The sequence below is a fragment of the Schistocerca gregaria genome, chromosome 6 (assembly GCF_023897955.1).
Source record: "Schistocerca gregaria isolate iqSchGreg1 chromosome 6, iqSchGreg1.2, whole genome shotgun sequence".
NCBI lineage: Eukaryota > Metazoa > Arthropoda > Insecta > Orthoptera > Acrididae > Schistocerca > Schistocerca gregaria.
This window is the reverse complement of record NC_064925.1, coordinates 206,046,070-206,070,392: the sequence shown is the minus strand read 5'-3', so window position 1 is coordinate 206,070,392 and position 24,323 is coordinate 206,046,070. Positions and strand designations below refer to the sequence as shown.

At 40.6% G+C, this 24,323-nt stretch overlaps 1 protein-coding gene across 1 annotated transcript in view; it reads right to left on the bottom strand.

Moving 5' to 3' along the window:
- The window catches only part of LOC126278279 (chitin deacetylase 1), a 190,365-nt gene that overhangs the window by 24,903 nt on the left and 141,139 nt on the right, over nucleotides 1-24,323 (bottom strand). Inside the window, exons 2-4 of the mRNA XM_049978283.1 lie at nucleotides 7,402-7,511; nucleotides 7,149-7,260; nucleotides 6,929-7,056 (exon numbers count right to left, since the gene is read on the bottom strand). Coding sequence (XP_049834240.1) covers nucleotides 6,929-7,056; nucleotides 7,149-7,260; nucleotides 7,402-7,511 — 350 coding nt within the window. The remainder of the gene's footprint in view (nucleotides 1-6,928; nucleotides 7,057-7,148; nucleotides 7,261-7,401; nucleotides 7,512-24,323) is intronic.

Sequence of the window (24,323 nt, the reverse complement as noted above, 5' to 3'; positions counted from 1 at the left end):
TGACAGTGTGGTAGTGGGTGATGGGATCACTCATGGAAAAATTCCTATAGTAGTTCATGTTAGAGTTGCACCTTTTTTTTAAATTGAAGTCATCTGATGGTTATACCTGCTTAAAGGAAGTCCCTCTAACTAAGGAATTACCTTCATAGGACGTCATGTTTCCAAGTAGAGAAGAAATTAGCATATTTCATCAAAATATAGGAGGTAATAGAGATAAAGTTACTGAACTGCTTATATATGTTGACTCTGAAATTAGTGGTATATCAGAGCACCACTTAAATAATTTGACAATTTAGAGGCTTTCTTTACCAGGACACAGAGTAGCTGGCTGTTTCTTAGGGAGTTCCTTGCAGAGTGGGGGAGTGGCCATGTACATAAAAAACAGTATTCTATTTGAGTCCACAGACGTATCACGGCACTGAACCAAACAGATATTTGAATGTTGTGCAAGGGCAGTTGAATTTAGTGAAACTGAATTTCTAATTGTTGTTATTTATAGGTTCCTTAACTCTGACTTCAGAGCATTTCTGCTCAAGCTAGAGAGGGTTCTTGATTTGCTTTATAGAAAGTACCAGATATCAGTTATATGTAGTGACTTCAATATTAATTTTGTATACAATTGCGCAAGAAAAAGGATGTTGGTATATCTCCTAAATTCATATGATCTGATGCACAGTGTGTTTTTTTCCCAGCTAGGGTTCAGGGGAACAGGAGCACAGCCATAGACAATATTTTTATTCATTCTTTATTACTAGATGGGGATTCTGCTGGTAAAAGTGTGAATGCCTTTCAGAACATGATGCACAAATTTTAGCACTCAAACAAATGTCACATATAATTACAAACTATGTAGGAGAGTTAGTCAAATGGCAATAAAGGTTTTTTTTTTAAAACTTATACATTATTTACTGTCATTTCTTGTTCACAATATCAGCTTATTCCCAAGAATGAGTAGCTTTCACTTAGTCAATACTCAGCAGAAATCCAAATTGCATTTGGATTTACTTCCTTAACTCTTGTGCAGGAAGGTGTGTAGTATACTGCTGCATCCATTTTCGATAATCTACCACAAGAATTCAAAAATCTTAGCAATAATCCACATGCTTTCAAATCAAAACTCAGGAATTTCCTCATGTGTCACTCCTTTTATATTGTTGAGGAGTTCCTTGAAAAATTAAGGTGATTCTTAAATTATATTGTTGACTGTGTTTACTTTAATTTATGGCTTGACTTTGTTTTGGGTTCATAAGCATTTTATTTTTATCTGTTATTACTTTTATGTTGTAATTTCATGCACTGACACATTCCATGACTTTGGAGATTTGCTCCTCAATGTGGTCCTACAGAACTTTACATGTAAATAAATAAATAAATAAACCAGCAGTAAAAAGGATGGAGGATAGACAGCCAGCACCAGGACTCAATGCCTGTATTTCCTCTCCACCAACCAAAGAGCCCCACAACCCAGTCATGACTTCTCTTCCAGTTGCACATGACTGACTGATCTGTTAGGTCCCCAACAGAGGAGTCTGTGATCCAGTGGCTATAAGGAAGCAAACTGGACATGAACTCAACAGTTCATTTGAAGATGGTGAGCATGAAATTCATCAAAATGGTGTGACAACTTGATGCCATGAGTTGGTTAATAACCTGAGAAGATTTCAAGAATAAAATTTGCTTAGAATGCTTGCATTCCTATATAATTCCTTAATCATAGTTTTCTAGTCATCAAAGGTGAGTTGATCAAGACACTGTTCATTATGAGGGTGGAACCCTAGCACAGTCAACTGAGAGATAGCTTATTGCGTACATCTTTTTCACAGATACTGATATGCGCTATCCACTGCCACATAGTAATAAGATCTACTGCACAGCCTCCATATATCTTTAGCAAGTTCCAAAGGATTTCAATTGGTGCAATTTATTCAGTACCAATTAATTCAATAACACACCTCTGTCTCATATGCCATTTAGAAACACATCCTACTATAGCTGTCTGTCACAGGACATCAAAACCAAGAAGACATTAGTGCGAAGATTCAAAATTTAGTATCACACTGACATAATCCAGCTCAGACACTCCAAGTCAACACAGAAAAATAGCAAACACTAATTTTGGAATGACAGCCATATTTAAAAATCAGTGGTTGCAGGCAAGCTTCCTTACCATCACAAAAGCTGCATACTGATTTGTGAGTGCAGCCTGCTGGCTCTATAGATGTTGCAGAGAACACTGTGGAGAAGAACACAAAAATATCCAACCACTGTTTCTCACCTTTACTAAGATGTTAACAGAACACTGAACTTAATTAAGGTACATGTATTGATCTTCTTTTAGTGTCTTTTACTTAATTTGGATCCACAATTACATTGTATAGTGTGCCCTGTGGATATAGTGAAGCTTTGTGCTTCCTGCTCTCATTTTATTCACTCAATACAATTGTTTCCTACATATTTTCATAGAGTCACAAAAAAGGGAGGGGAGGGGGATGGAGATGAAACTAAAGCAAAAGAGCCATACTAACCAAAACAAAGGCCACCAAAGCTGTAATTGTGTTTTGTAGCAGAAAAGCATAGAAAATTAGTTCTGAAGTGAGCTACAGTATGTTTATTCTTTTCCAGTCAAAGTGTACAAATGTGCATACATGCTCATGCACACACACGCGCACGCGGGTGCGCGCACGCGCGCCCAAACACACACACACACACACACACACACACACACACACACACAGGGGCAATACACAATACTGTTTACGGGCAGAGTTGTTAAGATTTACTTGGCAAGGAGATGGTGGAAAGATATTAAGAGGCAATATAGAGTGAGACAGGTGCATCTTAGCAGCACTGTCAAAATGATGGCTGCGGGAATTATAAAGTCAAGGTAGTGAGAAAAGGTCAGCTGTGGATAGGAACTGGCAGAGGCTTAGGCCAGGAGGAATTATAAGAATGACAGACATTATGGAGAGAAAGTGCTGGGATATGGTGCTAAGGAGGGAGGGCAAGGAAGGGAAATCTATTCAGCACATGTATTGATGTAACCCCTGACGTAATTGATGTTGTGATGTACAGCATGTTCAGTGAGTGGGTTGTTACATCTATAACTGGTCACTGTTTTGGCAGGGGCCATTTATTTAGGTAGACAGTTACTTAGTTGCCATACCCACAAAGAATGATGCTCAGTAATTGCAGCACATCTGGTATGTGAAGCAGCTGCTTACGCTTGTGGTCCTATGTTGGCTTGGAAAGAAGATGCCTGTGACTCAACTGCAGCAGGAGACAATGGGTGGAAACGTGGAATAGGTCCTGCCTTGGGCTATCCACAAGAGAATGACATGCAGGTATGACACAGGCAAGGATCAGGGTATTGCTTGAGTTGAATGAACAGCGGAGTGCTTCTTGGAGGGATGAGGGTGGGTCCTTGTACAGGAACCCCTCATTTCAAGTCATGGCAAAAAATTTGCAGGAAAGCTGCTACTTTGGAAAATGAAGCTGCTGCTTGGCACTAAGGAGCTACAGTTTGCCCATTACAGCTTGATTACTGTTTGCATGAGGAAACTGATAAACTTCAAAGACAAATGATTATTACATGGTGTACAAATACAAATGCATTTACAATCAGTGTTGTTGCTTTTCATGCTGTCTGCAATTTTCTCCATTTCTTGAATCCATATGTTCCTATAAATTGTTTGTGAAGGGAGTTAAAACATATGTTTGTAAATTACAAGCAGTTCCAGTTTTGTGACTTACTCCTATCTCCAACATGTTAAACATTACTGTACAAAAACATAGAATACACAGAGGAGCTGCCTCAAGATGGCACAAGCTTTCACACACTGCAGAAAATACCACAGTCAGAAGAATTACTGTATGGTAGCATTCTAAAAATTATACGGGGTGTTCAAAAAGTCTCTCTGCAGTGCCATATGATTGTTAGCCATGCATGCTGTATGCCGCAGTGAATATACCGAAATGAAACTCAGTGAAATACAAGTCATTAATTTACTGAATATTCATTTTTACTTACAAATTTTCACATTAAATGTTGAAAGTGTCCGACCTGTTGTTGAATACACAATTCAATTCATCTAATCATTTTTCCAAACACTGAACCCATACTTCGAAATTTGTTAATCAAATCTTGCAACGTATCGCAATGTGGGAGTGTTGTCTCAGGGAAAACTGAATTAAATGTTTAACGAACTAAAACTGTGCATTTACCACCAGCTTTGAACACTTGTTCAACTAAAAACACATGATCTTCAATGATTAGCATTTTAACAGTGACAAAAATGAAACAAACGAACAAAGGAACTTAACTTAAACGTTCACGTCAACGTGTTAACGACACACACCAATGATACTACTGATGCTGACTGAGATAAACGAAACAGTCGAATGTTGGGAGAATCCACTTGAAGGTAAATAACCCAGGCAGGTGAACAATCATAAGGTACATGTGGCTAACAATCATACAGCACTGGAGAAAGTCTTTTTGAACACCCTGTATTTACTGTCTTTAGAAGTTGCTGAGTAATGTGTTTGCCAGATTAATCTGGATTTAGACAGTAAAATGTCTTTCGCTGATGAAAGAATAATGAAAGTTACAATTTTAAATTTTTGTTTTGCTACTAAGTGTGGTTTTTCATAACATTCCTTTTTTTTTTTTTTTTTTTTTTTTTTTTCTCATGTGTGTCCAGCTAAATACATGTACCACGTGAATACCCAAACAAAAACTTTGAAAACACACTTTTGCTCACAGTGTTCTCCCATCTAAATGCTTGGGTCTCAGTCTCAGTCCAGCACACTGATTTCATGTTTCATGGGATATATTTTACTAGAAGACTAAGAATTTTAGTCTTGTGCCTATTCTTTTATTGTAACTATCTCACAAGTGAAGAAATATAGTCTGCAGCAACATCATGTTTTGTTAAACTTCATTGCACCTGTTAGTGAGAAAGCAAACACAACATATTGGAGGAAAGAGAGCTTCCAAAATAGATAAGGCTAAAGAAATCAGAAACCTTTCAAAACAAACATTACTAAATCTGTTTTGTTGTATGAATGCTTCAGTTATTTCTTTCCTTACCTAAAGTCAGAATAATTTTCATTATAATATCAAGGCTGCAGCTGAGCAGTGGAAGAGGAGTAGCAGCTTCTTTTTGTCTCCCCACAACTAGTTGTTTTTTTCCCCCTTACATACATGTACATACATAAAGTAAACTCAAATAATGGAATGTCCAGATCAAACAACAACAGTATGGAAAGAATAGATTGCTACTCACCACGTAACAGAGATGCAGAGTCACAGATATGCACAAGGTGAAAGAACACTAGACATATTTCAGCTTTTGCACAAAGTCCTTTTTCAGTGGTAGAAAACTCAAATGCATTTATACAAGCACAACTCACATACACATGGCCACTGTCTCTAGGCACTAAGGCCAGGATGTGACTGTATTAGATATGAGCAGTAATTTAGCTGGGATGGGTAGTGATGGTAAGGAAGAGGCTGGGGTCAGGGATGAGAAGGGAGAGCAGGGTAGGGTTCAGGCCTTATCCTTGCAATAGTCCTAAAGGCAAGACCTGTCCAATACATTCTCCCACTGCTACTTACTCCAGTCCTTTCAAAGGCATCTCATAGCCCATCAAAGGCAGGGACAATTGATCCAACAACTTAGCTGCAGCCTCTGTGCTGCATTCTACATGGGGATGACAACCAAAAAGCTGTCTAACCACATGAATGGCCACTACCAAAGTGGGACCAAGAGATGACTAGATCTACCAGTTGCTGACTGTGCCACCCAACACTTAAATGATTGCTTCACAGCCTGTGCCATCTGATTTCTTCCCAATAATACTAACTTTTCCCAATTTCACACGTGGCAACTCTCTCTACAACATACCATTCATTCTCATAACCTCGCTGGCCTCAATCACTAGCCCCTGTCCACCAGCCTATCTTCTTTGGTGCTCCCTGTCCACTACTAAACATGTCTTCATTACTTTTCTTCTTAGCCCCCCTTCCAACACAGCCTCCCAGTGCTGCACCTAACAGCACTATCATCTTCCCCACCTCTACCTTGCTATCTCTTCCTCCTCCCATTCCATCCTATCCCATGCCCATGCCCACTACTCATGCCCGCTACTCACCCCAGCTAGACTGCCACTCACATCTCAAGCAGTTTCATTTGTTCCTTAATGCCTGGAGACAGTGACCATTTGTGTGAATGTGCATGTGTCTTGTACTAATTAAGAAGGCCTTACCCAGATGCTGAAATATATGAATTAATGACTCTCAGGACACAGAAAATGACAATTACACTGCTGTGTTTCAAAAACAAAGTGACTGCAAGGTTTCAGCCTTTTTTTCATTTGAGAGAAAGCTGTTTGCTTTGCAAATAATGAATTAGATGCTGATCTGATCCACTGAAGATGCCTTGTAAATAAACCAGAACAGGTCTGTATGCATAAGAAAACTAAAAAAGAAATTAATGTGCAGCATCCAAAAGGCATTTTTCTTTTAAACTGCTGTATTTTATTTTTGCTGTGCCTATGAGCGACTCAAGGCCTTCTCTATATGATAGGTAACAATCAGTGCTTTCCAAATTTCTAATACTCTATCCCTATAATTATCAGTGTGAATAGATTAACACAAACATAATTTATTATGATTGTAATTTACAAAAATAGTCTTCAGTGACTGCTGTTGACATTTAACATACAATTCAACTTGTTCCACACCCCTAAAGGCTCTCCTTCGTGATGGAATTTATGGAATGTGATGGGTGGTTGGTTGAGTGAGTGAGTGAGTGAGGACAATTCCAGTAATGAAGTTAATACAATCTTCAAAATGAGTATCAGTGATTAATTGCACTGAAAATTAAATCTTATGCTTTTATTATTGTTTCAATCATCTACACAGTACCTCTTCAGGATCCAGACCTCCTGGAACAAGTGTGCCATCCTTGGAGCAGAAGCAGTATGGCAGAGTGCAAGCACTTGTGTCACATTTCTTTGCCAAGTCTACTGGAGGTTCTGTGCTGGGTGCTGGAGCTGAAAATTTGTTTTCACATGAGTGAATTTGTGCAACAGAAGAGGCAGCATATTACAATGGTATTAGAATTTTTAATATCTTTATGTCTTACTTGTGGCAATGGGACCACATCTAGCTTCATTCTTGAATGTACACAGCTTACTGATGTCATCAAAATACAATCCTGATGGACATCTGTTGAGATAAGGATAGTTGTCCACACACTGTAACAGACACAGAAATTGTATGCTACCATGTTCTACTCCATATCAAAAAGCTATTTTATTTAGTGCATGGAAAGGCATCAACAAACAGAGAGTTAATAGAAGTTGTTTTAAATTCATAACATGATAATATGTACACACTTGATAAAACCTGCGGCAGGTGGCAGGATCTGCAAAGTTTCCATTTCCTTGCCCTTCTGGACAGATGAATTCCTTTTCTTCTGGTTTCTTCTGCTCTTTTTGACTACCCACTGAAAAAAATAAGACAAATTGTGACAATTATAAACAAGAATGCACATGTGCCCACACACACACACACACATGTACATGTGCCCACACACACACACACACACACACTATAAACATCAAATCTGACAACTTAGGAAGCCAAGGAGTTGTCCATTCTCTATGAGCTGGGAAATTATCATAGGAAATTATCATATTGCAAAATGGAAACACCGATCGGGAACAATCAGTGTTCCATTAAATTAACAGGGTCTCCTAAAATGCTTTCACAGACATAACCAGTTAACTTTCTTTGAGTGTGGCCATATGAAGCCCTGAGGCTCAATACTTCAATTCCTCCATGCTACAGTTTTGGAAAAGACAACCCAAATCATTCACTTCCACCAGTATTGTCCATATGTAAATGGGTCTTCTGGTATGGAAAGGGTATAATAAGACTTGTCAAGGACCATTATACATTTGTATTAATCAGTTGTCAAGGTTTTGTACTCCTTGAACTACTAAAGAATCTTCTGTGTCTTCTCAGTTAATCTTCAGGAGGAACAGCAGCTCTTCTTCTTCACTTATCATCTAACAGAAATCCTCTAACTAGAATTATCAATATTCTCTCATTCATCTCTTTTTCTAGCAACAAGATTTTTTTTTTCTTTTTTCTTTTTCACTGTTGTGTCTAGCAAGCAAATTGCTCCCAAGAATTACATTTGCTATCATGAAACTGGATACAGGATCTATAGGTACTTCTGGCCTGCACACATATGACAGCATTCCAGTTTTTTTTTTTTTTTTTTTTTTTTTTACTCAACTGTTTATTTTACCATACATAATAGTGACAATGGATTTTATGTTCAGCTGCTCAGATGGAGCACCAGTTACCATGCGTGACAAAACCATGGAATCAATTGTTTGTGACATCTGATTTTGTCACTGAAAAGCCAAAATCACTGAAATAGTGAAAGAACAGTATCATTCACCAGTAACTTGTGCATTGCTATGGAGTTCAGACAGGACAGCTGTTTTTCAAAGTAGTGAAAAGCAGTTACGTGTAAAAAGTGAAAGTAGGTGCAATAAATACAGAACTACTGATAATGTTCATAGAGTAAAGGCCTGTGATTCGTGATAAAATTATTAATGCCTGTAAAGTTAAGAAATTACAGAATCACTATGGATGGAAATGTGAGTATGTTTATTTTGCAACTATATTGTTTCTTGATTACATCTTCACAAATGGCTTACCACTCTTATGGAAAGGTAATCAGAAGTAGCCCTTTACATCCAAAATTAATTACAAATTTTTCTGTTTTTGTTTCTCTGGTGGTCCATCAATGTATGATAATTACACTGGGAAAAAAGTAACACCATCTGTAGCTCATATAAGGGCTTCAGTTTGGTGAGAAGGAAATTCCACAATTTTCTTCAGATATGCTATACATAGCTAAATTCAATCATTCATGATTAGATCCCATGAGCAACCAAACTGTGGAGATACCAGTTACTACACTTCATCCACTTTCCCAAATAGCCACACACATTTTCTGAGGGAGTAGGACTGTGTGATCTAGCAGAGCAGCTGAGGTGCAACACAGTCACTGAGTGTTCGTCAAACTGGGAAAGTATACATACAGCTCTTCAAACATAACTGTTGTCATACTGGAAGAGGGCAGTGACCATGGCACATTCACCACATAGATGTAAAAAAAGACAACACTTTGTCACCAAGAACCTTGATATAAACATTCTGGACCATTCTCACAGTAACTTGAATGAGTGGATCTAAGATATGGCATGTAAAATGCTCGCAGTAAAATACCTCTGACCTAAACTACACCCTCCACAATCTGCATGTTAAATGCCTCATTGGACTCAATATCTTGCATCATTTAGCAAAAAGAAGAAAGAAAAAAATGCTCATTTACAAGGTACCCAACCCCAAATCTCCATTGTGTGCAGTTTCTTTCGAAATGTTCTCAAGGCAACTGGTTGAGATGGTCGTGATGTCACTGACAGTAGCAGTTCTTGTATGATGTGAAAACAGTTGTCATTGGCAAGGCATCACTCCTGTCACTGTTCCGTATCAGTCAATCTTTTTACAACCCCTACTATTATGTAATGTTGTATAGCCACTACTTGTACGCAGTTACTTGAAGGTATGTTGGAAAGTCAATGGAGATATACCAACAAATTGGACAAATTCTTTCAGATTTTGGCATGAACACATCCAAACACGATAGCTTCATTCTATCATTTTACCAACCCATGTTGCACTGCTGATTCCATAAAAAGACATGGCACATACATGCCATTTCACTGCCATGATTTACATTAGCGGTGGAAGGTCATATGGGTGCCTGGTACCAGTTCTGCACTGCTGTCTAGTGTGCTACAATGCTACCAGAATGTTCTCTTAAGGAGGTGTGTGTCTATATATATATATATATATATATATATATATATATATATATATGTGTGTGTGTGTGTGTGTGTGTGTGTGTGTGTGTGTGTGTGTGTGTGTGTGTGTGTGAATTCATAAGGGACCAAACTGCTGAGGTCGTCGGTCCCCGGTCCCTAGACTTAAACTAACTTATGCTAAGAACAACACACACACGCAGCCTGAGAGAGGACTTGAACCTCCAGTGGGAGTGGCTGCACAATCCTTGATTTGGCACCTCTAACCATGCAGCCACTCTGTGTGGCCTTAAGGAGGTGACCAACATTTTGCCCAGTGAGCTTATGACAAACAGCATGATATTTCTTTCACAACTGTATGCACACAATATCTCCTATTGGTACTTTGTACTTCACCTATGACAATTATGGTACCACTATAACAAGAAAACATTCACATACATCATGGAAACAGAGCTTATGTCCGTATACAGTAAAAAAGTAAAATGAAACAATAAACAGAATGTGTGTAAATTTCTCAAAGTTACCACGAAGCCAGTATAATAACTGGAAAGGTATTCTGTGAATGTAGCAGTGATGGATTTGCATCAGTTGAGAGAGAAGTGATATTTCTTATGATTGCAACCCATAATGTCTGCTATAACAGTTAATTAACAAAACACCAAAATGATCATGTAAGTACTGTTGGGTCCAAACGCTTGCCAGTTTGTAGATAAATAGAAGATGTCATTGTATTTTGCATGAGTTGGAAAAGAAGTTCTGCAGATGAGATGTTTATAACTGGATGTTCACAATCTACATCTATGTATATACTCTGAAAACCACTATGAAGTGCTTTGCTGAGGAAACTTAGCTTGGCACCATAACTAAGGGCTTCTTCTCATTCGAATCATATGGAGTGTGAGCAAAATGACTGCTTTTACTACCTCCATCTAGTCTTGTCTTCATGGTTCTTATGCAAACAGTACATAGGAGACAGAAGAATTCCTCTAGATTCTTCACTTAATACTGGTTCTTGAAACTCTGTTAAGTAGACTTTTGAATTATAATTCAGAACTACCTAGTGCAGAAACACCCATGGCTCTACAACACATGGGATGAAGAGCACAAAAACAGAGATAAGAAGGGAGAATTATGGTGAGCATTTACAACAACTATTTAGGGAGAAAAGTGGGATAGGTTGGGTCACAATCAGATACCAGATCTTGGTGAAAAGTGACAGTAAGTATTTCATTATTGTTTATAAACAGTGTGTACTGAAGCGTATTCATGAATAAAATTTCAACAAGCCAACGTTAGACTAAAAACCTAGTCTCCATTTCAGGATGTTAGCGTAACGATCTAATTGTGGTACAGATTCTTGAGGGGAACACAAGTAATCAACAAAATTATCTATGATACTTTCTCCACTATTGGCTCCTTTTGTCTCAATTGCAGGGATACTTCCCGTTATGAATGTCAGGGTATCATCAAAACTGTAGCCAACAAGCTGTCTCACTAAATTTTGAAGTACGCAGCGTGCTTGTATAACAGAATCAGCCACATCCACAATACGAGGGTGGTTTGAAAAGTTCTCGGAATCACCACGAGAGGTCAGTGAACGAGTTGTTCATGTGATATTCATTGGACTGTAACACGTAAACACGTGCCACGTGTGTGCTCTTGGAAGAGAACTGTGGGGGTGGCGTGGCTCCGTTATTGTTCCCTCGAAGTGATTTGCGAAGATGGAAAAAAATCGAGGTTCGAGCAGTGATTAAGTACTTCGTAAAGAAAGGTATGAAAGCAAAGGACATTCATTCCACTTTCCAGAATACACTGGGGGACTCTGCTCCTTCATATTCAACTACTGCCAAGTGGGCAAATGAATTTAAATTTTGTCTGGATGTTCCGTGCAGTGGTCGGTCAAAATGTGTCACTACTCCAGAAATCATTGCAAAAGTGCACAAAATGGTCAAGGAGGATCGCCGATTGAATGTGTGTGAAATTTTTCACCCCTTGCCAGATGTCATCTGAAAGGGTATATCATATTTTAACTGAAGAATTAGAAATGAAACACTATCTGCAAGGTGGGTGCTGCGGCTCTTGACGCTGGATCAAAAACGCTTGAGAAGGGACATATGGAACAATGTTTGGCTCGCTTTGGGAGAAACGAACAATTTTTTTGCGCTGGTTTGTGACCACAGATGAAACTTGGGTGCACTACTATACCCCATAGACAAAACAACTGTCAAAGCAGTGGAAACATGCTGAGTCTCCGCCACCAAAGAAAGCAAAGACAATTCCTTCAGCAGCAAATGTCATGGCATCAGTGTTCTGGGATGGGAAGGGGATTCTGTTTGTAGATTATCTCCCCACTGGGCAAAAAAGAATACTACGCTAAGCTCCTGGACAAATGGCAACAAGGCTCTGTCACACTTCCACTTCCTCCCAAAACTGAAATTTTTTCTTGGAGGACGAAGATTCATTTCAAACGAAGAATTGATAGTTGGAGTTCACAACTATTTTGCAGGCCTGGAGGAAACTCATTTTCGAGATAGAGCCAAGGCAATGGAACATCGTTGAACTAAGTGCATTAATCTACAAGTAGACTACACCCAAAAATAAAAAATGTTTCATTGATGTAAGTACTTTTTTCTATTCCGTTCTGAGAACTTTTCAAACCACCCTCATAAAATCGAATGGATGACGGAAAATTCTCCATTTATTAGATAAAATGCCAAATGCACGTTGTACGTATTGCTTGTAATAGTCTGTAGTTAAATACTTTTTGTTTATTATGCTGGTTTTTGTGCAGCAGAGGGTCTCATTAAGTTGTCACTCATTGCAAAAGGCTCATCAGCCACAAACACAGAAGTGCTTTTCCGTTCAGAAGCATTATCTGGAAATGGTGCTGAACTGGGCAAATTCAAAGTTTCGCTATATTTTTTTTTACCTAATTCAGTTTCTTTGAGTACATTAGCGTCTTCTTGATAACCAAATGCCCCTACACTATACATATGAAACAATAATTGCTGTCTGCTATGTTCATTAGTGCAACAGAAAAGTACTTTTTGTAATTACAATATTTGCTGCCTGATCTCCAGGTTTGACGATTCTTACATGTTTTACATCTATGGATCCTACACAGTGAGGGAAGTTTGCTGTCTTTTCATACTGGTTCCTGGTACTGTTCCACTCTTCTGTGGTGTGTGGTTTCACACATTCATCTTTTAGTATCTGTCATATGTAGTATATGTACATATTGTTTGCCAGCAATTGTAGGTCAGCCGAGAAGAAACTCAAAATGGAGAGAACACATCGAATTTCTAGTCCCTAGATAGCCATAAAATTTTATCTGGTCCTTTTGAAAGGGTTAGTGAAAGCCTGCGGATTTTCTTTTCATTTATATTTTGCACAACGCTTTCCGGGAAATTCTCCCCATTTTCAGCTGCTTTCTCTTTGTGCTACGCCATTTATTCGCGATGTTTTCTATGTGTGAGGTGCTCCATTGTTCTCTTGTCTTTACTGTAATGTATATAACTTGCACAACTTTTAATTAATTTTCGATATTTACATAGAGGTAGTTAATACTGAAACTCTATATACAGGTGGTTCATTAACTAAACATTCCCACGTGTTTTTATAGATTATCCGATGCCTGTGGTCAACAATAGCAGCACACAATCCGGAGAAGGCATTCTTATTAAATGAAATTACGCTCTTAGTTGATACTAACAATAAGTGCGCACAGTAAATGTTGCCGCAGCTTGCCCAGACACAATACCGTATGGATGGGATTTCCATGGGTCTCACACCGCGTGAGAAAAGTGATCAGCACTGTGAAACGTCGCCTCCAACTGCGCAACGCTACACGCTGTTAACAGCCAACTGCCCAACACTACAATAGCAAATTTCAAGAATGCAAACCAGCCACAGACTGCACACAGCACAGTCAGTGATTTTCATACAGAGCGCTACGTGACGTTACCAACAGAAAAACCTAAACAGCCTACTTACAACTGTTGCATGAAATCCATCATAAGCGCGCGTGAAAAACACGCTCGTGTGGCCGTAAGCTTAGAGCTACGGGCTAGCTTCCCTCAGAAGATAATACAACGGGTTTATGGCACCCTTCCCAACCGAAGCAGTGCATGTGTCCACGTCAGAGGAGGTGCAACGACATAGTTTTAAGTGGGCTCATACTCTCAAATTCATTATTATGTTTGACTCGATATGGTACTCACTGAAAAACCCCTCTCGAACCGTTAAGTTTAATTTCGTCTCCCCCTCCATCCTCGGACGCTTCACTTTTTTATCAGGCAGTTACCGCGACCGGAATTTCTTTGGGTTTTGTGATTTTCGTCAATATTCTGCTTCGACAGTCCTTCCCGGTTTCACGCATTGCTGCCAAACGCATTTCATTCAACATCATTTTGTCCAAGCCCGTAAGCACGACAGGGAGTGGCTAAGCGGTTCTAGGCGATACAGTCTGGAGCCGCGCGAATCCTGCCTCGGTCATGGATGTGTGTGTTGTCCTTAGGTTGGTTAGGTTTAAGTAGTTCTAGGAGACTGGTGACCTGAGCAGTTAAGTCCCATAGTGCTCAGAGCCAGTTGCGCCATTTTTTGGAAGCACGCTTGAGGCTAGGAAACGGCACCAACTGACGCGCTACGCGCTTGGCGGGAGTTGCACCTTGAAGCGGCAGTAACCTACGGTCCAGGCGAGCAGAGGCGCCGGTGCGTGCAGCGTGAGGCTGCGTGGCTTTCTCCGGTCACGGCTCGGCCCCTGGTACTGCTCGTGCTACGGCTACCGGACCGCCTGTGCAGATGCCACCGGCCCGGCTGCGCGCGGAGAAAGTCGTCAGGGCTGTGCGCTCACTGCTTCCACGAACGCTTCAGCTCGCCTGCCGACTTCTATCCACGTCAAAGCTTTTCCCGGAGGAGAGCTACGCCAACCGTGTCTCAGTTTTAACTCCTAAACCGCTCTAACGCGTAGCGTGCTCCAGCTCAAACGTTGGAGCCTTACAGAGCCGAGCAACAATAGAACGAGCAACCGCTGATATGGAGAGCACACACGGCAGCTATACTCGGATCCACGAACGATGGTGCTTCGCGCATGTCGAGGCACGGACGGACGGAGGGTTGCATTGTTGGCGGTTCCAAGCGACAGTTACGGTACCGCACGCGCTTGCTTTCCGCTTGAAGAAGTACTCTGCAAATTATGTCTCTCGATTGCTTATGCAGAATTTATCACTTACCAGCACCATCAGCGATGACAGCTCGAAACTAATGGAATAGAAATTCACTAAACAACTCTCTACGGTCATGTTTAATGCTCTTATTAGCTGCGGCATTCACAGCAGAGTTGCTCCGAACACTTCTGAACGATCATTGGCTGTCGGAGAATGCCTGACGTAGATCCGCAGAACAAGCCTGAACTCGACCGCCATCTTTCATGACCCCAGCTATAGATTTAGTGCCTGTCATGCTAAGTCTCTAGGAATGGATAAGCCCGACGAGAGAGAGAATGGAGGTGGGGTGTCTTCAGAGCCAGTGCTCTATCCCAGAAGACAGGACTGCCGCGAGAGTGCTGGATGTTATGCAAAGACCTTTTGTGAAAGGAGTATAAATATTATGTAACGAGCGACCAAAAAGTTTCCATTTGTGGGTCTTCCTGCAACGTACATGCAGCGTAGAGCAACTTCACTGCAGTCGTACACTACTGGTCATTAAAATTGCTACACCACGAAGATGACGTGCTACAGGCGCGAAATTTAACCGACAGGAAGAAGATACTGTGATATGCAAATGATTAGCTTTTCAGAGCATTCACACAAGCTTGGCGCCTGTGGCGACACCTACAACGTGCTGACATGAGGAAAGTTTCCAACCGATTTCTCATACACAAACAGCAGTTGACCGTCGTTGCCTAGTGAAACGTTGTTATGATGCCTCGTGTAAGGGGGAGAAATGCGTACCATCACGTTTCCAACTTTGATAAAGGTCGGATTGTAGCCTATCTCGATTGCCGTTTATCGTATCGCGACATTGCTGCTCGCGTTGGTCGAGATCCAATGGCTGTTAGCAGAATATGGAATCGGTGGGTTCAGGAGGGTACTACGGAACGCCGTGCTGGATCCCAAAGGCCTCGTATCACTAGCAGTTGAGATGACAGGCATCTTATCCGCATGGCTATAACGGATCGTGCAGCCATGTCTCGATCTCTGAGTCAACAGATGGAGACATTTGCAAGACAACAACCATCTGCACGAACAGTTCGACGACGTTTGCAGCAGCATGGACTATCAGCTCGGAGACCATGGCTGCTGTTACCCTTGACGCTGCACCACAGACAGGAGCGCCTGCGATGGTGTACACAACGACAAACCTGGGTGCACGAATGGCAAAACGACATTTTTTCGGGTGAATCCAGGTTCTGTTTACATCATCATGATGGTCGCATCCGTGTCGGTCACCTCTTGTTCGCATTGACAGCACATTTCAGATGTGTTACGACCTGTGGCACTACCCTTCATTCGATCCCTGCGAAACCCTAAGTTTCAGCAGGATAATGCACGACCGCATGTTGCAGGTCCTGTACGGGCCTTTCTGAATACAGAAAATGTCCGACTGCTGCCTTGGCCAGCACATTCACCAGATCTTTCACCAATTGAAAACATCTGGTCAATGGTGGCCGAGCAACTGGCTCTTCACAATTCGGCAGTCACTACTCTTGATGAACTGTGGTATTGTGTTGAAGTTGCATGGGCAGTTGTACCTGTACACGCCATCCAAGGTCTGTTTGACTCAATGCCCAGGCGTATCAAGGCCGTTATTACGGCCAGAGGTGGTTGTTCTGGGTACTGATTTCTCAGGATCTGTGCACCCAAATTGCGTGAAATGTAATCACATGTCAGTTCTAGTATAATGTACTTGTCCAATGAATACCCGTTTATCATCTGCATTTGTTCTTGGTGTAGCAATTTTAATGGCCAGTAGTGTATAATCACCGATATGCACGCAAGGGATCAGTGTGGCATTCTTGTCTTTTCGACGTGCGTGATGCAAATACGGTAACATGAACTATTGCGACGTTATTACCAAATGCGTCGAAAGAGGACCAAAGTGCTGTTGCTCTTTTCTCGGTTGCGAGGCATGAATACCGGTAGACATCCATCGGAGAATGAAGAACATGTATGCGGCAGCATGTCTGTCGAAAACCATAGTTGCTAAAACTGCAAGAAGGGTGCTGCTGCTTCATGATAACGCACGTCGCCTTAGTGCAAATGTCTTAGCACAGAAGTAACGCCAACTCAAGTGGGAGACACTCGAGAAACCGCCATGTAGACTTGATCTCTCCCCTTGAAGTTATCACGCCTTCAGTTCCTTAAAAAGGGCCTCGAAAGGTCGACGATTTCTGTGAGATGTGGATGTGCAGTAGGAAGTTACGAAATTCTTCACGCAGCATGACAAGGCTTTTTAACAAACGGTTATCTCCAACCCGGGGCGTCGATGGGATGATTGACTCAACGCCTGATTCTGGACTGTATGATCTTCGAACGAAAACTTGTTGATCATCCCTTATGGAATAGTGGGATGGAGGAAGAAAAAACAAGATGACTCTAGAGAAGACACTAGGAAGTGAAGGAGAATTTCCCCAAACTGATGGTAAGTAAGAGCTTTCTCCTAACAACTGAAGCAATTGCGTCTTCTTCCGCTCACCGAGTAGAACTGTAGCGATACCCGGAGACATACCCAAAACCTAAAGGAAGAACTTGTGGCTGGTTTCCTACTATCTTATCAGATTTTGTGAATGACAATAATCTGCCGCACTACTTGTCGTTATTGGATTAAAATATCTTTCCTGTCCGTGAATTTCACTTCTACAAAGCTTCAGCTGTATAGCTTACCAGACGTGGAAGACCTTGAATAGATTGAAAAATGGAATAACTAGCTCCTAACATACAACGATGGGGATACATTGCTGGAGATGCAACCTGCGAACGTGGAGAATAAGATGCAAATCATCTCTTGGTCTGCTCGAAGCTACCTGCAGCCTGCACATTGGATGACCTAGTTTCACCAAATGTCGAAGGTGTTGAGACAGCCGAGTTTCAGGCTTCGAAACTCACGTGACGTGCGCAATCCCCCGTATATCTTGCAGATACGTTATGAATAATTAGTATACCGTCATGAATACGAAAGTAAAAATAATGCTAATAATTTAAAGAACTGTGAATCCATTAGAAAGTATGAGAGAGGGTAACACCAAGCACTCGATCGTGAATCATGGGTTTCCTTCGTTTCTGAGTCATTCTACCTTCAGTGTTACCGAGCTTATTGCTGCACAACGGAAAAAAGGAAGGCGGAACGAAAGTTGCTGTTTTGTGCCGTGTCGACCCCCTCTATTGACTTCTTTGGCATATCATTCAAGTTAGTTGCGAAGCGTATCAACACTGTTGTTGTAGGCCTACTCGTATATTATCCAGTATAGACCTCGAAAAGTAGGACCAAAAGTTGCTTTGAAATATATAGCTGCGACGTGTTAGGTGATATACTGCACGAAGTGAATCATCTGGAAGAAATGAAAACTGCCAATTTCAGTGACTGTTTAAATCCACTTCGGCTCGCAAATATAACTACTGAGCAAAAAAGTAAGCAACACTTTCTCAAATAATTGCGTCGCTCTATGACTGCCAGAATCAGTGGCCGATGCCGAAAGATAGAGTAGCACCCAACCAAGAGTAAAAAATGTTGTACGACCTACAATGAAACAAAATAGGTAATCAGATTTAGGACCACTTGCTATGGAGTGGACTTTGGCTTGTCAATTAAATTTTAATGATATAACTAATACATTTGCCAGCAACTGGACAAGGAAAGCAGCTTTATGAGCGTTAGGATCTATACATAGCTCTGTTATATTCGTTAATAATACTGTATGGTAGCGTGTTATGTGTCACAATACAGCACATCGCTAAAACATGTGAATGTAGAGCAGCTCCTATAACGCTCACGCTTTTTTAATGCGTGAGTTTTCTTCTGTGCACATATTGGTGTAGTCAAATGACATGCGAAACAGTGCTTTTGGTCGAAATTATAGTTTCGTAATCCACTTATAGAGTTTCAAAAAAAATTAAAGATAGGTACTTTTAGGACTCTGCACCACAATTGGTAAAAGTGAAACCTTTAGAGGCTCACTTTGTTATCCGTTTGTCTGTCTGTCCGACTGTTAAGAACCCTTTTTCTCAGGAAGGGGTACACGTAGCAAGCTAAAATTAATGTCACATATTAAGGTCTGTGGCCCCTTGGCGATGTAAAAAAGTTAAGTTCCTACGTCAACGCAATCAAAAGATAAGGGCATTTATGTAACATATTTTGATGCAAACTCACTCATCAAAACCCATAGCGCATTTCCCGTTGGCCTACAGTCATATAATTTGTTAAGAAGCAAGGTTTCGCAGTACAAATACAAGAAAACGCCCGAAAATTCTTAATTTGTAATTATGTAACACGAAAAATATTTTTTGCTCATATTGCTGTCCCTCTCTCTGCCCATCTGTCTGTCCGTCAGTTAAGACCCCTTTTTTCTCAGGAACGGATACACGAATCAAGTTGAAATTTACGACACAACCGTCCCTTGACAGGGTAAAAATTTAAGCTTCTACGTCAATGCAGTCAAAATATACGGGTTTTTAATTCACATATTCTGATATTTTGCTAGTATCGGTATCAATAACAGGCAAAAATAATTGAAATTCTCGGTCCCAAGATGGGTGGATCATCTATATACGTAATTTAGCTTGTACAGAAGTCTCGGCGAGTGAGTCCTACTCACTCTTACCTGGATATATATATAGTACAAATCTGATGTAAATAATTATCGAGGCATATCGCTACTTCAGGTCGCATACAAAGTTCTATCAGCCTGTCTTCTTCAAGGAGCACAAGAGCAATTGCGAAACAAAATTGGTGAATATCAAGGTGGCTTTCGCCCCAGTAGTTCCTGCACAGGAAGAATTTTCAATCTAAAGACCGTGCTAAAATACAAAGCAGTCAGAAACAACCTAATGATTAGCACGTATGTTGACTTTAAAAAGGCATGCTACTCAGTTGACCGACAAGCACTTTTTGATACCTTGAAGAACAAGGGTTGGATCCGAAAACCCTTAACTTCATCAAAGAAACATTGACCGATACCGGTAAGCGGGCCAATGTTGGTGGTTCGGGCTGTAGCTTCGGTGTCATCTGACATGCCTTTAAGCTGCTGCGACTTCTACTAGTGCGGGGATATTAGTCTAATCGGTAAGTACTCAGAAATGAAGGTGGTACCTCGCAAAAGTTGTACGTTTTTAATATGTTGTGCGTAGGTGGTCTGTAGTGTAGAATCCAAATTATCGAGCTCGAGTACTCCGTACTAACTTGACAGGAGCTACAAAACCACGAAATTTTTGCACATCTGTAGCTTTTTCCTCTCGCTTTCCACGACAAAAATACTTAGATTTTTCTTGTAGGGCGTTGAATTCTCTTTAATTTACACTGATTAAACGACTTTTGCAGCAGATACTTACCACATATAGAGCTTCAAAGTTAAGCATGAGGTATAAAAGTATGTTTGACCACTGCAAACTGTAGAAAATTTTACGCTTTACAGCAAAACTCAGATCGCTTTTTTCTGTAGGGCCCAAAGGAAAAATATCTGTAGAGAAAAAGTCAAGCAAGGGGTCAAAACTGCGCGGTTTTTCTCATCCAAATTAGCCCACGGTTCTGGAGATCGAAAAGGTGGAGTCTACAGTACAGAGCGCCTACTTACAACACACTAAAAGTTCATAAAATTCGTGTCTTTTGTAAGATCCAATACACCTGCCAAATGGACTGTAGCACTGTACACAATTAACGTTGGGTCCGGTGGCTTCGACCGAAATATCGCTTAGCTGTTGAGGTTGTTGTTCGTATCCTCGTCTGTGGGAGATGTATGTTACGCTCCTGTTACGTCCACCGCTGTCCCCCCACCAGCGAACGACGTACTGACCTGCCCCTGTTTGCTTTCCTGCAGCAACCCGCTGTGCACCTATTCGTACCTTCTGGATTTCATTCCGACCGGCCTTAGTTACGTTAAAGGCTGTTGATGTATCCCTAGATCAACATAGCGTGAAAATTCCATAAGATGGAACCCAGCTGTCGTCCGGGGGAAGGACGCGCTACACTCAATTAGGGAAGTATGGCAGTTTGTAATTTACATAGGTACCACCATCTCTGTGAGTGAAAGTACCAGCGATCGTTTTCAATTTACAACACATAAAAGTTCAAAAGTTAAGTAGAAAGTCTTATGATGTAATATTTACACTTTCTCTCATGCCTTTATTTATCACAAGGATAGGTCCTTCACTCATGAACAAATAATGTGCCCAAACTTGACGTCTCCTTGTGATAAGAAAAGGTGAGTTTCTAATTTATTATTGCAAGCAATGTATGTCACAATTACTGCTGTGACCAGCTTCGTGTAAGTGCACCACGTAACCGTAAGCTCGAAATTGGAAATGCCCTCAGCAGCTAAATGTGCCTGGTTAAGCAGTTTTCACTGTAGCCTGTGATAGGACACTAGCGAAGAGGCAATAAAAAACTTGTTTCCAAACCAAAACAACTCAGGCAAATACAATGAGAAAAACGAAGAATAGGGATCGAAACCATTCTTACATAGAGCATAACTGGAGATCCTTTCTATCTGAAGAGAAACAAGCTATGTTACTAGATTTTCAAAATTGACGGTGAAGAAAATGACGAGAGAAGCAACTTAGACTTAACGATTTAACAGTCCAAGTGGAAACGATCTTCTTCTGTCTGTTTTTATAAACGAAGATCGGAAGCCACTAGGGCTTGGTATTCTACTCACTGGTTAATGGTATTAATGTAACTAGCGCGTAACTATCGATGTTTGTGTTTCCAAAACTATTTTCTTACTCTCCAGAGATAAATCGCTGGAAACAAGACGTCACTTTCAAAGCAGCGAACGGCTTTTTTTTTTTTTGCGTTTCACTTACTTTGGGAACAGGGGTCTACATCTGCCATAGTAATATTCCGCACTCTTCACCACAGTGCGTGACATGCGCATACAGACCAACTTCAGTGAATCCATTGATGCGAGATTTATCAACACTCATTTGACACTGTAAGGATGGCTTGGTCAAATCCACCTTTTTACAACAAGCCACAAATTTCAGACGTGATAATCACAGTTTATGTTCAAGATATCCCCCTCCTAATATCTTTTTCTATTTCCTCAACGCAACCAGCGTAATTGCTGTCATCTATTTCACTCCTGCCTACTAGAGATTTCGATCTTTGTTTTTCAACGTATTCAGAAAGAAGCCTGTCTTCTCGCTTTTACGCAGGTCCCAGCAGAAGAAACTCAAGATTTTGCAGGATATTATCAGGTACTACGGTAAAATGATAGTGGATCTTGGCTACGAAATGCGTTACATCGTGTTGGCAACGTGGTACATCTTTACCTAGACATCGTGAAAGTACGTGCATGCGCATGCCCGTTTAGAAATTCAGATATAAATCTACTAGTCCGCTGCGTCATTACACGAGAGGTGTCCACAGTATCTCTTTTCTGATGACCGAGTGTCTCTTATCGGGACTCCAGTACTATTTTATCACAAAACAAACTTCTTCCTCTGAATTTAATATTGGCTAGTTATTCAGAAAGTTGACCGGCAAGCACATCGTAAATGGTATCAATATTTACTGCGACTCAGAGCTACTGCACGTTGCAAAAGACAGTTACCTGCATTCACATTCGTAGCATTATAGGCAAGCCGTTTGGTGCACAACATTTATCTGCTGAGCTAGCTCGCAGAGCAAACTTCGGAGTCAAGTCGTAATAGAAATAACGTAGTAATTAAATTTTTCGTCAGTAATTTATTAGTTGAATTCCTGTCTGTATGTGATGGGGAAAGCCACAAGGCGCTATTAAAGGAAAATTGTGTCAGTCTAACTTTGGACATTTGTGTCACATTGGGTATAACACATGCCTCAAGAAGGATTTTTTTTAGAAAACTATAATAGTGCATGGGGCATTGCCGCTTTTTTCGAGCACGAAATGATGTTTTTAGTTTCTTTAGTTCTAAAGTTTCATTAGATCTTTTCAGATAAAAAATGAACCCGTCGTCTGGTTAATGATGTAAGTTTTGCAATGTTGCCCATCCCTTTCACTCACCGGAAGTTGAAGTTGGACTAGATTGCTGCTAAAATACTTAACACTTCACAGCTCCAGTAGAAACTACTATATCTATAAATTACACATCATGAACTTCAAATCCAGGCGTATCTTGTGGGTTGCCTAAGTTGTGGTTGCTTCGTCAAAGCCGTGGCCATTCGTTCGTTGATGAAGACAGTGCTCCGTGTATTATGTAATAACGTCAACTATTGAAATGCCATTAAGTCCTAAAAGATATTTATCTTGTGTGAGACCCTGTTTCTGTCTGAAATACATGTTCAGAAACTTCTCTTATTTGTAAATATCACTGCGCAGTTTCGTTCCAGTAACGTTTGCCATACTATCAATGGGGCCACAAACTGGTCGACGTGTAGCTTGTGTCGGTCACTGATTCTTTTATTCTGAACAAACAACACCCACGGCTTACTATCGCATTTGTGTCAGTCGTTGAATATTTGTGCTTCTGTCAGACATGGTTACCCAGCGACTAGGGAACGTTCATTAGGCGTATAAAAATTCTGGGTACGAAATCATATTAATATTTTCTGCTTCTGAGTTTATTACACACGCAAAGGGTAAGCGAAAATGCAGTATTTCTACTACAATTCTCCTTTCTTACAATGGGTCTCTCAATTAAGAGAAAGCCGTATTTTAACCAAGCACTGTCGGTCGTTTAGTCAACTGATATATGGCAAGTGTTACACATGCAAAATAAGTACACGTATTAGCGTCCTGACTGCTGCGTGCATGTTTAACGTCAGATACTGGATCCGTCAACGCAACTAGGTGATTGCTTACATCTATGTTTTCTCTTGCCTTCATACGATGCACACAGGTACAGAAACGCTACATGTATTATGTACATAGAACAGTTGTAAAAGGCAGCCTGTGGAAGCGAACTGTCCATATTCTCGAGAAATAGAGTTTGAAAAAATTTCAGAATCTGCTAGGTAAGAATGTCTGAACTAACTTGTTTAATACTGTATGCTCTCAAATAAAAATAAAGTGTAGATGAGCGGTAAACGACTATTCACTATCATTAGGTATAGAACAGAACACTAACATCATACGTATGTACGAGTATATTTACAGGGTGAACATCTTTTATGTTGAAAGCATTCACATCTAAAAGGACAGAAACGATTCGAATCCCTGTCCGTTATATTAGTTCACATTACCATAAAGACGGTCTATCGCTGATGTGGTTTTGTCAAGA